The 11848-nt window shown below is 46.8% G+C and overlaps 2 protein-coding genes across 4 annotated transcripts in view; one reads left to right on the top strand and one right to left on the bottom strand.

Annotated features, from left to right (window-relative positions):
• Positions 1-260: 260 nt before the first annotated feature.
• LOC120495807 (cilia- and flagella-associated protein 251-like) lies at positions 261-2495 on the bottom strand. Its single transcript, XM_039695676.1, has 5 exons — positions 2329-2495; positions 1807-2049; positions 1428-1538; positions 622-1033; positions 261-295 (listed from the first exon to the last, which is right to left on the bottom strand). Exons 1-4 carry the CDS (start codon positions 2334-2336, stop codon positions 946-948), a joined length of 450 nt encoding a protein of 149 aa, XP_039551610.1. The 5' UTR covers positions 2337-2495; the 3' UTR covers positions 261-295; positions 622-945.
• Positions 2496-2502: 7 nt separating this feature from the next.
• The window catches only part of NR2F1 (nuclear receptor subfamily 2 group F member 1), a 12788-nt gene continuing 3442 nt past the window's right edge, over positions 2503-11848 (top strand). For all 3 annotated transcript variants that reach the window (XM_039695673.1, XM_039695675.1, XM_039695674.1), the window contains exons 1-2: positions 2503-3255; positions 6414-6941. In XM_039695673.1, coding sequence (XP_039551607.1) covers positions 2805-3255; positions 6414-6941 — 979 coding nt within the window. In that variant the 5' untranslated portion in view covers positions 2503-2804. The remainder of the gene's footprint in view (positions 3256-6413; positions 6942-11848) is intronic.

Below are 11848 nucleotides of genomic sequence, written 5' to 3'. Positions count from 1 at the left end.
TTTTCTTCTCCATTATTAAAACCCCTGGAGTGGTTTTTGCAACTGGAAATCGGAAGATAAATCCCTATTTCAGATCTGTAGGGAAAAAAAAAATTAAAAAAATAAAAACAAAAAAAAATCAAAACAAACAAACAAAACACCACCCCAACCCACATTAACTTTTCACAGGGAGCCCATATCGTGCCTTTTAATTGCACCTTTCTGCCTGTGCAATGCATCCTCTTCTGGCCATGTGCGTGATGGGGTGGGGGGGGGGTTGGGTAGAGGGGTCACAGGCGACCCGTACTAATCAGGTCTGAAAGTAAATAGCAGCACACGGGGATCTCAGAGTAAATTGTGCTTGTCAGAAGAATCTCCTCTCCCTCTCTCTACCCTTCCTCTCTCCCTCCCTCCCTTTTCCCTTCCCTTCCCCATCCCATTCAGTAGGTAGTGGATAATTTTTAAATTTAAATTTTAAAAATAAAGGGGAAGAAAAAGAAAGAAAGAAAGAAAGAAAGAAAGAAAGAAAGAAAGAAAGAAAGAAAGAAAGAAAGAAAGAAAGAAAGAAAGAAAGAAAGAAAGAAAGAAGCGCGGGAGGGGTGTTGGGGGGGTAACCAATGGAGTGAAAGAGGCTTGGCTAACCTTAGCCTCTCATTTTCTCTCCCCCCAGTTCAGGGCTCTGACCAGTCAGTCGCCTTTGATTATCAGTTGCCAGCAGCCCTTCTCTTGGCTCCTTGACACGAGCTCCATATAAGGCAGCGATCTCCATAGAAACGTGTCAGTTTCAATAGTAGTGTCAAAGTTCACTATATACAGACATTCGCGCAGATCCCCCTTTCGGAAACATTGCTTTGCTAGGCTTCCCGTTTAAACGCATTCATTTTTTGGGTCTCTCTCTCTCTCCTTCTCTCTCCCTCTCTCCCCCTCTCTCCCTCTCTCCCCCCCTTCCCTTTCTTGCATATTCTATTAGTTGTGTGCCCCCCCTTCATCTCCCTCTTCTCCTTCCTTTTCTTCTTTTTTTCCACCCTTCCTCCTTGTGTCTTTCGCTTCATTCCTGCAGGAGAAGAGGAGAGAGGTGAAACTGGAAAAAAAAAAAAACCAAACTCGGGAAAAAAGAAAGAAAAAAGGGGGAAAAGAGAGAGAGAGAGAAAACAGGGGGGAGGGGGAAAGTCCGGAGAGAGAGAGAACGCGTTCGCATCTCAATACCGTTATTATTTTGACAATTCTTGCCTATTTTTTTTTTTTGGGGGGGGGGAGGGCTTATTTTCTGGGTGATGAGTTTTTACACGAAATACTTTTTTTAGGCAACTAAAAAAAAAAAATCTTTTTGGGGCGATTTCCACCGATTTTCTTCTTTCTTTTTCCTCGCAACTAGTATCGTGCGCTCTCACAGAAGAAGAACACCGAAAAGGCAAGAAAGAGAAGAAGAAGAGGATTTATTTACCGACCTACTTTGGATCTCTCTTTTTCTGCAAGTGTCATTATTATTCCCGTTCTCTATTTTTACACTTCGCCGTGAATTCGTCTCCTCTGCGAATTTAGTCACATCCGATTTTTTTCTGCGATTTAAAAAAAAAAAAAAAAAAAAAAAAAAAAAAAAAAAGGCGAGAGAGAGCGCGAGCGAGCGAGAGAGACAGAGAGCGAGAGAGAGCAGCTCGGGAGAGAAAGAGCAGCGACCGGCAACCTCCTCCTCCTCCTTCCCCGCCGCCGCGACAGGAGATCAAACTGCCTCAGCTCCCCGCCCGCCTCCGCCGCGCTCCCCGGCTCCACCGCCCTGAATGGCTGACGGCGCCCTGCCCTGGACCTGGCCCCCGGACACCTCCATACTCTGATCGCGGGCGAGCGGCTCGTCTCTCGACCTCCCGCCTCTCCGAGAGCCCACACCGGCACCGGCGGCGGCGACAGCGGTGGCGACAGCAGCCTCCGCGGGAGCGGCGGCGGCCGAGCCCCGGCGGCGGCGAGCGGAGAGCGGCGACCTCCTCCTCCTCCTCTTCCTTCCCCTCCTCCTCCTCCACCTCCTCCTCCTTTTCCTCCTCCTCCTCCTCGGCGGCGCAGCGGCTTCCTCTATGCCTGCACATCCTCCGCGGGGCGGGCGAGGAGAGGCAGTGAGAGCGGGGGAGAGCGGGAGAAGAGGGGAGAAACGGTCAGACGGGGGTATTTTAAAGAGGGGGGAGCGCTGGAAAGGGCAGGGAAGGAAAGGAAAGGAAAAGGAAGGGAGGAAAAGGAAAGGGAAGGGGGGGGGAAAAGAGAGAGGGAGAAAATCCTCCGTCGCCCTTCCCCTCCTCCTCCTCCACCTCCTCCTCCTTTTCCTCCTCCTCCTCCTCGGCGGCGCAGCGGCTTCCTCTATGCCTGCACATCCTCCGCGCTCGTAGCGCCCGGACCGCGTGTGCCTGTGCCCGTGCGTGTGTGCGTGTGCGCGAGTGGGGAGCCGTGTGCCGGGCGTTCGCGCGCGTGTCTGCCTGCGTGTGCGTGTCCGGCGTGTTACTCTCCTGAATGCCTCTCCCGACAGCCTTGTTTGCCTTCCCCTCCCCCTCTCTGAAAAAAAAAAAAAATAGAAAGAGCGCGAGCGAGAGGAGGGGGGCTCGCGGCGGCGAAAAATAAATAAAATAAAGAAAACGGCAGGAGCGGCTCCAGCCGGCAGCAGCGGCGGCGGCAGCAGGGCAGCGGCGGCGGCAGCCGAGGCGGAGGCAGGCGGCAGCAAGGGTCCCCTCGCACTCCGCTCGCCCCCGGCGCCCGGGCGGCCGCCACCCCCCCGGCCCCCGCCTCACTCCCCGGCAGCCCGCAGCGAGACGCGCCGCTCCCCAGCACTTTTTTGGGCCCGAGATATGGCAATGGTAGTCAGCAGCTGGCGAGATCCGCAGGAAGACGTGGCCGGGGGCACTCCGAGCGGCCCCAACCCCGCCGCGACGCAGCCGGCCCGGGAGCAGCAGCCCCAGCAGCAGGGGAGCTCGGCCACCCCACACACCCCGCAGACCCCTAGCCAGCCGGGACCCCCCTCCACGCCGGGAGCGGCCGGAGACAAGGGAGCGGGCCAGCAGGGCTCGGGGCAGAGCCAGCAGCACATCGAATGTGTGGTGTGCGGAGACAAGTCCAGCGGCAAGCACTACGGCCAGTTCACCTGCGAGGGCTGCAAAAGTTTCTTCAAGAGGAGCGTCCGCAGGAACTTAACTTACACATGCCGCGCCAACAGGAACTGTCCCATCGACCAGCACCATCGCAACCAGTGCCAGTACTGCCGCCTCAAGAAGTGCCTCAAAGTGGGCATGAGGCGGGAAGGTGAATATTTCTTCCCTACTATGCTATCGCTCCCCTGTCCCCTTGGCTGTGCAGGCGTGCGTGTGCGAGGGCTCTCCGTCTGTCTGTGTCTGCCTGTCCGTACGCGCACACACGCGCACCTATATACATATACATATATATATATACACACACACGCATACGTGCGGCGTGCAAACACACACATATAAATATAAATATGTAAAAATAAATGCACACACATATATATGTATATATATATTTTATATATATTTTATATATATATATATATATATATTTACGGCTCTCCGTAGCAATCCATCCAGGACTCTCTATATATTTCCATGCACATGTCAATCTCTTCCACTGCCTGCACTCCATCTGGCAGCTTTGCACCAGGTTCTGTTGTTATTGTCGATGGTGGTTGGTGGTGTTTTCTTTTGCTTTTCGGTTTGTGCCTCCTGCCCTCCCTCCCGCTTCTCCCCACCCCCTTCTCCGACACTGCCACACTCTCCTCTTTCCTGATAATTGTGCAGAGAATTTATTATTATTATTATTATTATTATTATTATTATTATTATTATTATTATTATTACTGCTACTACTACTATTATTACAATCGCTTGCTAAATATTTATCATTTAGCTGATATCCCCACTTCCCCCTGCGCGCGCGTGTATGCGTGTGTGCGTGTGCGTGTTTTAGATGTGGTTTTGTCTATTGTTGGCATGCGACCGGAGGGTGGGGGGAGATACATCTTTCTCCCGTACGAGATGTGACTCCATTCAGCTTCCTTCCCCCTCACCTCCTCCCCACCCCCTTTCCACCCCATCATTTCTTTTTAAACCTGCAATACCTCTCGGTAGAGCCATCTCTCAGGCTCATTTTTCCCGAAAGAAAGATGAAAGACGTGTAATTAGAGAAAGAGGAAAGGGTGTGAAAAAGATGGAAGGGAGAAAAGGGGGAAAAAATAAAAGGGGAGGAAATGTGCTACTCTATCTTCGCTTCCCTGCGTTTCCCGGTGCCCCGGAGTGCGCTTCTGTGAGAGATTTGGCCTTGTTTTCATTCCATGCGTTCAAAGGAAAGTTTGTGACTCAACCGTGTTTCTGTACTTCTGTCATTTCTTTCTTCTTTTCTTTTTTCTTTTCTTTTTTTTTAATGCCCTGCTCATTTTATTTCTTCGTCAAACTCCACCCTCTCCTTAAAGACTTCTTACTAATCTCGATTTATAACCTCTTTACCGGTTCTTCTCATTTTAGCAGCATCCGCAGCCTGCATCTGGCACGGGGTCCCCACTATTTCCAACTGCTCTGCTGTTTTGATCTTTTTTTTCCTCCTCCTTTCCAAAAGTTGTCTATGGTTTTCCTTGCGTTCAGACTCATTCTCGCGTAGGGGGATTTCCTGCCCTCTTTTCTCCTTGAAACACGTTCTCTCAGTTTAAAGTTTGCTGTGCTTGTCGTTAAAGGTGTTCTAAAGACGTCACATCAGCTAAATAGTTGGTTCAGCAGGGATTTTAAAATTGTATTTTATATGCCACAAGAAAAGGAATTGAATTAGGCTGCTCAGATCTGAAAGAGCTCACAAATATGATGGCTTCATTGGTAGCTGCAGGTGCTGTTGGTAGGCACCTGGGAGAGTGCAGGCAAGCAAATTTGTTTTAAAAAAGGAAGGAGGAGAAAAAATAAACCAAAAAGTGAGAATTGTGCATGCAGTTAAATGAAAAATATCTGCCAAGTTTGCAAGTAGATTGAAGAGGGAGAGCTAGGCTGGAGGGCAGCAGGACAGAGGTCTGGCCCGGGTGGCAAGGAGGGCTCGTTGAGGAAGAAAAGAGAAAGTTGAGAAAAATGTGGCATGCCGGAAACATGAGTGATTGCATGTGCGGGTGTGTGCCAGCAAGTGTGTGCGGTTGTGAGGGGTGTCTGTGTGTGCAGGGTACAAGCCTGAGTAGCCGTATCTTCCCCTGAAGTTATATTTGTTCATTTGTTTACATGGCAAGCGGCTGCAAACCCTGGCACTGATGAAGTAAAACACATGCACAACACTAAAAAAAAAAAAAAAGAAAAAAAAGGAAAAAAAAAAGAAAAAAAGAACAACAAAAAACCCCCAACTTTGGTCAGCTTTCGGGACTAGAGGCATGCTTACGCTCTGTGTGGAGATGGTTAATGAATCCAGTGTTTTTGCAGTTGCAAGCTTGTGCATTCACTGTGCAACGCTGACTGCAGGCTTTTGCAGTGGCAACAGCTCACCAAAGATATTAATTACACCGTCCCCTTTTTTTTCTACGAATGTTTGGCTATTGTAAGTTCGGACATTTTTATTTTATTTCCCCCTTTCCCTTGATAATATTTAACCTTTCTATTCCTTTTAGCAGGGAAAACTTTGCTGGGCGGGGGAGGGGGGGACTCGATGGAAAGCTGGTTCTGTGTAATAAAGTTAGCAGTGGGGAGCTGGAACGCTGCGACCTGTTCCAGCTTGAAGGGTAACGACGAGGTATTTTTGAAGAATATGGACGCATTTTGTTTTATTTTATTTAATTTGGAATTATTTTATTTAATATTTTATTCTAAAAAGCTATGCATCAATTTCCTTGTGAATTTCAGTAGTATCAGGGCAATAGGTTGGGATTCACAACAGAACTTGGCTATATTTTTTACAGTTGGCTGTGATTTTTAATTCTACTTTCTCACCACCCGGAGGACTTATTTGATTTTTTTTTTTTCTTTTTTTCTTTTTTTTTTTTTTTTTTTTCCCCCGTGCCGGGCTTTCTTTTGTTACGAGAGGGGAGGGGGGAAGAGGGGGTTGTGTGCGGATTTGTCTTGTTTGCCTTGGCTTTTTTTTTTTTTTTTCCTTTCTTTTTAATCTGTTTATTTTGTGAAGCCTGTCTGCATTGTGGCCGGGGGTGGGGGAGTGGAACGCGCTTGGCTGCCGCTGGGCTGAGGCTGCCGGAGCAGGGGTCGGGGCCGGGGCCGGGGCCGGGCGGGGGGCTCAGTGCAGGTCGGCAGCAGCTGCCCGACTCCGCATGCCTCTGTCTGTCCGTGCCTGTGCGTGTGCCGGGGGCGAGGCGGTGGCGGGGAGGGGAAGAAGCCCGGCATTGTCTCCGGCTGGTTGGCAGCGCCGCCGGGGCGATGCCTGCGAGCCTCCTGGATGCACATTTCCTCTCCTTCTCTCCTTCTTTTTGTCAGCGGTTCAGCGAGGAAGAATGCCGCCCACCCAACCCAACCCCGGCCAGTACGCGCTGACCAACGGCGACCCTCTGAACGGGCACTGCTATCTCTCGGGATACATCTCCCTCCTGCTGCGGGCCGAGCCCTACCCCACCTCCCGCTACGGCAGCCAGTGCATGCAGCCCAACAACATCATGGGCATCGAGAACATCTGCGAGCTGGCCGCCCGTCTGCTCTTCAGCGCCGTCGAGTGGGCCCGCAATATTCCCTTCTTCCCCGACCTGCAGATCACCGACCAGGTGGCCTTGCTGCGGCTCACCTGGAGCGAGCTCTTCGTCCTCAATGCTGCCCAGTGCTCCATGCCCCTCCATGTGGCCCCGCTCCTGGCCGCCGCCGGCCTCCACGCCTCCCCTATGTCGGCAGACCGCGTTGTCGCCTTCATGGACCACATCCGCATCTTCCAGGAACAGGTGGAGAAGCTGAAGGCTCTGCACGTCGATTCGGCTGAATACAGCTGCCTGAAAGCCATCGTCCTCTTCACCTCAGGTGAGGGGACGGGTTGGGGATGTGAGATGCTGGGGGAAAAAAGCAAAAAAAACCCCAAACCACATCCAGGAAAATAAGGGGGAAAAATTAAATTGAATTATTTTTAAAGGAAAGGGACTGGAGGTCGAGGAAGCATAGCACCTGATGGGGATACACTCCGGTCCAGGGATCACCCTCATTCCCAGTGATACTGGCTCTTTAACACGCAGCCCCTCCAAAAAAATAACACTGAAAACCAAAATCAAATTAAGTGTAGGCGGTGGAAACATGCATGTTAACAATTTTTCCCTGTGATAGATGGTTTGAATTAACTAGCAGGAAAGTTGCATTAGCATTGCCTTTGAAGTGCTCTGGTCATAGCCTATAAGAATATAATACGTATACTATTATTGTAACCTGCAAGGGAGAATTTATAAACATCAAAGGGGAACTATATGAAGGAAATATAGGAAATGGAAACAAGGCAAGATAAGAGTCTGGGCAGTGTAGTTTTTATAATTATTCTAATTATCATCACAATGTGACTAATTGCCACCTCTCCTACTTGTTTTTCTTATTTTTTTCTTTTTCATTTTTATATCCCCTCTCCCCATCCCCTAGCTCCTGTCTTGTATGAGCCTCTCCCCTCTTTTCCTGATTAACAACAACTAAACAGTTCTGATAAATGTGCCTTAAAACCAGGCCGAGGCAAAATTAAAAGCATTCCTGAACAAAGATGACAAATCATTCAAAGGCCTTGTTTAACACCAAGTAGTTTATAATCCATCAATATTTGCTGCCTTTCAAGCACAAAAGATAGTATTTACATTGTATTAAAATGTCTCCTAAATTTGCACTATATTGTAATGTAGCAAATGTAGTATTAATATCGATTTGAACATCAGATAATTTATTTAGACAGGAGTATCTAATTTGTATGCAGGGTGGTCAGAGACGTGTACTATGACTGCCCCCTTTTACTTCCAGTGCAAATGCAGTCTCGCAGCATTGGAGAGAATATTTCTTTGCAAAGGATAATGTGCAAATCTTAAAACAAATGGAAGATTTACTGAATAGCCAACTCGACATTTTAATGTATTTTATCATAATAAGTCTTCTTGATGGAAACATGTTTTTCAAGAGTGACAAAGAGACCTGCCTGCATTTATCAGGGTGATTTAACTCCGCAGCCTGCCTGCAGACTCCCAGACTTTCCTTTCCCATTCATTTCAGGGAGCTCATCAATACACACAGATAGTCAAGGAGAACAATTTTTTTTTTTTCTCCAGACCCAACTTGGAGAGATTCTTCCCAAGCAGAGCTGGGAAAATGTCTGGCCTGTGCCTCAGCCTTTCCACACGTCAAACGCCCTGTGAAGGAAGTTGCCCCTGATAGGGACATGGCTGAGGCAATATTTTATGTTTTCTTCTTTTTCTTCTCTCCCCGTTCCACCCAATCTTCCCCCTTTACTTCTGAAACAATTGACCTTGGCTAGAAAAAGGGTGAGTGGCTTTAGAGGAGCTCTTCATTTACATATAATAAAACCAAATGTAATAACATTTGTGAGGGGAGAAGCCTCTTCCCACAGTGGAGTGGAGACTGAATGAAGGAAACAATAATATTACTTCAGAGCAGGATCACACAGGGCATCTCAGGAAATGGAAATACTGCTGTCAGGAGTAATCTACTGCTCCTTACCCCATCTGCACATTTCCACTTTTCACTAAAATTGTTTCCATTGCATATTCAGAGGGGAAATAATGAGAAGCCTTTCTCAAAGTCATCCAACTTTTAAACAAACTTTAAGTGACAGAAAAGACATTTTTAGGCATATAGTCCAAAGTCCTTCACTAAGGACTAAGCATCTAAAACTGGCATGGATTTTTCCTGTTGTGGTTTCTACATTTGGGCACCAGAGAGCATGTATTTATTCTGTACAATTCTGGACACCATCCAAAAGCTGTGTAGTAACCCAAAACCAGCTCCTTTCTTTCCTGCTTTACCCTTCTCTTGCATACCCTCCTCCTTGCCCTCATCTTCTTCTCCCCGCTGCCAAACTTTAGCATTATTAATTCCTGCATCTACCTTTTCATCGTCATAAATATTGTTTCCGGGAACAGACAGAGACAGATAACATAAATCAAATAAATCTATTTGCAGCACAGTAAGAACTTTTGATTTCTAGTTAGATGCCAGCTGATTATGTCTATATTTTCTGAACACTAAACTCTTCTGAACATGTAACATGAAATACATTGCCGCCACTACAAAGGGGAAGGCTGGAGTGTGTTGAACAGTAATGGTTATTTATTTACATAATTTCTTTTCCATAGACTGCAAGAAGAAATACAGCGCTTTCCCTTATTGACACACTGCCATATAAAAAAGCAAGGCACATACAGGATTTTCACATTAGCCCACTTTCTGAGATGGAATAATAATTTACCTTCAGTAAACATGGGTTGCATTATTTCTCCCATAGATTGCTCCTCTCTGGGCTGCATAATCTAATTGTGTATCCCTTGAGTTGTGTATCCCTTAATTATTATTATTTTTAATCTCATTCTGAAGGGAGAATTGAGCCTAGCCACCCCCACTTTCTGCTGTGAAATAAAACCCAAGTGAAGGCATATGCCAGAACATTTAAAATAATTTTAGCCAAACAGATACTATATTGGCATGAGAAAATTCTGAGGTTTTGGAGGTCTAAGGCAAAACCCGTGGCAATTTTTCAAGCACCCACACACATCAGGCTGATGCCCTTTTAGAGAGCAAGTTCCCCATCCACATTGTCCAGTGACCTGCACTTATAGGTGCACTTATTGTAAATGTCTGATAAATATTTTACTAACCTTAAGGGTATGACATATGGGGCATAAGGAAAAAAGCTCTGCCAGGGTGTCAGTAAGACCCTTTCATATTGCATTGTTTGGAAGTTGAATAGGATCTAATGCATAATGGGCAGATAATGCATGTAAAATAGCAAGATATATGTAAATATGGAATCTGATTTGTGGCAATCAACATATGAACAGGTCTGTGGTTTTTGATATGTATTGCAAACAAGAACAGGCTCCAGCTTTTGATAGATATATATGTTGCAACCTGGTGCTTTAGATGTTGCAAAATATCATTGCATTAAAGGTAGAGTATGGATTAGCAGAGCAGCCTGGCTCAGATAATTGTGTGTCTGAGGGATGCTGAGTCCACAGATCAGGTCAAAGGTTCTCCTTCTCAGAAGTTCCTAAATTGTGGCTTGTTTTATTTGTATTTTTGCTTGAGGTCATAGTATTGTAGATGAAGGTGTTAAAAAATCTTTGTAAAGTCAGTTCTTGGTAAGGGAAGACTTAAGCTTCAAAAATGCCTGTGCAACAGATTTTATTTTATTTTATTTTTAGCTTTGAATAATTTGTTGATTTGTTGTGTCTTTCCAGGTTCACAACACTACATTCACATTTTTATAATGTCTTTTGGGGGGCTATTAACTAATTCATATATGGATCTATATATTAGTAAAGTCTGGTTTTGATCTGTTAGCCGGCACTGCTAGCTGACCACCTTGCTCTGATCTAGAATGGCTGGAGGATTTTTTAGCTTTGTTGGTTGTTGGGTTTTTTTGGGTTGGTTTTTTTTTGTTTGTTTGTTTGTTTGTTTGTTTTGGGGTTTTTGTTAGGTTTTTTGGTTATTGTTTTAGGTTGGTATTTTTAATATCTATTCTGAATCTTTGAAACAATGTGGATGGTTTCAACCATCTGGTCATACCCACCACTTTTCCATGACTGTAGTTTCCTGAGCAAGTCCTTCCACAAGCAGCTGGTGCATAATTGTCCTCTGGTTTAGGTTATGTGTTCTCTGAGATAGGATACGCGCTTGTGTCTCTGGGTGTGTGCAAATGTACAGATGCATCTATATCTCTCTGCTAGTATCTATATACACAGAATAACATGTATAGATAAAATACATGGGTGTAAAGGGCTTCTGCTCTCGGATTAGTGCACATTTGCCCAGGTCATGTAGTTATGCAAGGTGCAAAGTGTGTGTTTCTGACACTTCGGATGTCAGAAGGACCTATAAGGAAGGAGTCTCTCTGGTTTCATTTAGGCATGGCTTAGCTGCTGCAGCTTTTCCCTGCTTTGTGTCTGAGAGCTACAGATGCCTGCTGAGCACAAGCTGGGACTAACCTAGCCCTTTGCTACCGGATTTATCATACAGCCCACAAAGATGTTGCAAATTTGCGATCACTGGCAGTGAGGCAGGAGCAGAGGAGACTCCCCTGCTCCACGGCATCCCCCAGCCAGCTCCCTGCCAGTCGCTGCAGGACCCAGTCACTGCCTCTCTGTGATGTGCAGCCATGTAAACAAACTCCTTGTGTCTCACTCTGCTTGTGTGCAACTCTGCTGATTATTATTATTGTTGTTATTTATTATTATTATCATTATTATTATTATTTTCCCCAATACCTTATTTTTCTTCCTCTTGGCATTATTTAAGGGGGCTGGTCCAGGTTTCCAGCATCCCGGTGATGGGCTCCCTGGAGCAGAAACCACGCTCGACAGCGCAGAGTGTCGGTGGGGGGGATGTGAAAAGGAAGTGTGGGGGTTTGTGTGTATGTGTGTGTAATTGGGACGAGCGGGGTCTTGCCACCCCATCGCATCCTAGGTGAAAATACCCATGGTGGCAACGAGGCACAGTGAGGTTGCATTATTTATTTGGCAGTGGTGCGCGGGATGGGATAGGATGGGGTGGCATGGGGTGGGATGGGATGGAATGGGATGGGATAGGATGGGAAGGGTTGGGATGGGATGAGACGGGATGAGATGGGATGGGATGCTGGGTGCTCCTTTGGGCTGCCCACCATCCCCGCGGAGTTTCCCTGTGTGGTTCCCAGCCACTAACCATCTTCCCCCCCCCATTCTGAAGGGAGAATT

This window comes from Passer montanus, unplaced genomic scaffold (genome assembly GCF_014805655.1).
Source record: "Passer montanus isolate IOZ18808 unplaced genomic scaffold, ASM1480565v1 scaffold91, whole genome shotgun sequence".
Classification (NCBI taxonomy): Eukaryota; Metazoa; Chordata; class Aves; order Passeriformes; family Passeridae; genus Passer; species Passer montanus.
Note: the sequence above shows the minus strand (reverse complement) of the source record. Positions and strands in the feature narration are given on the sequence as shown.

Excerpts from the sequence above, each read along its gene's own strand:
- LOC120495807 (XM_039695676.1), bottom strand. Across the intron at positions 1,539-1,806 it reads GCCGCTCGCCCGCGATCAGA|AAAAAAATCGGATGTGACTA; the intron begins GTATGGAGGTGT and ends TTTAAATCGCAG. Across the intron at positions 1,034-1,427 it reads AAAAGAGAGATCCAAAGTAG|GAATGAAGCGAAAGACACAA; the intron begins GTCGGTAAATAA and ends CTTCTCCTGCAG.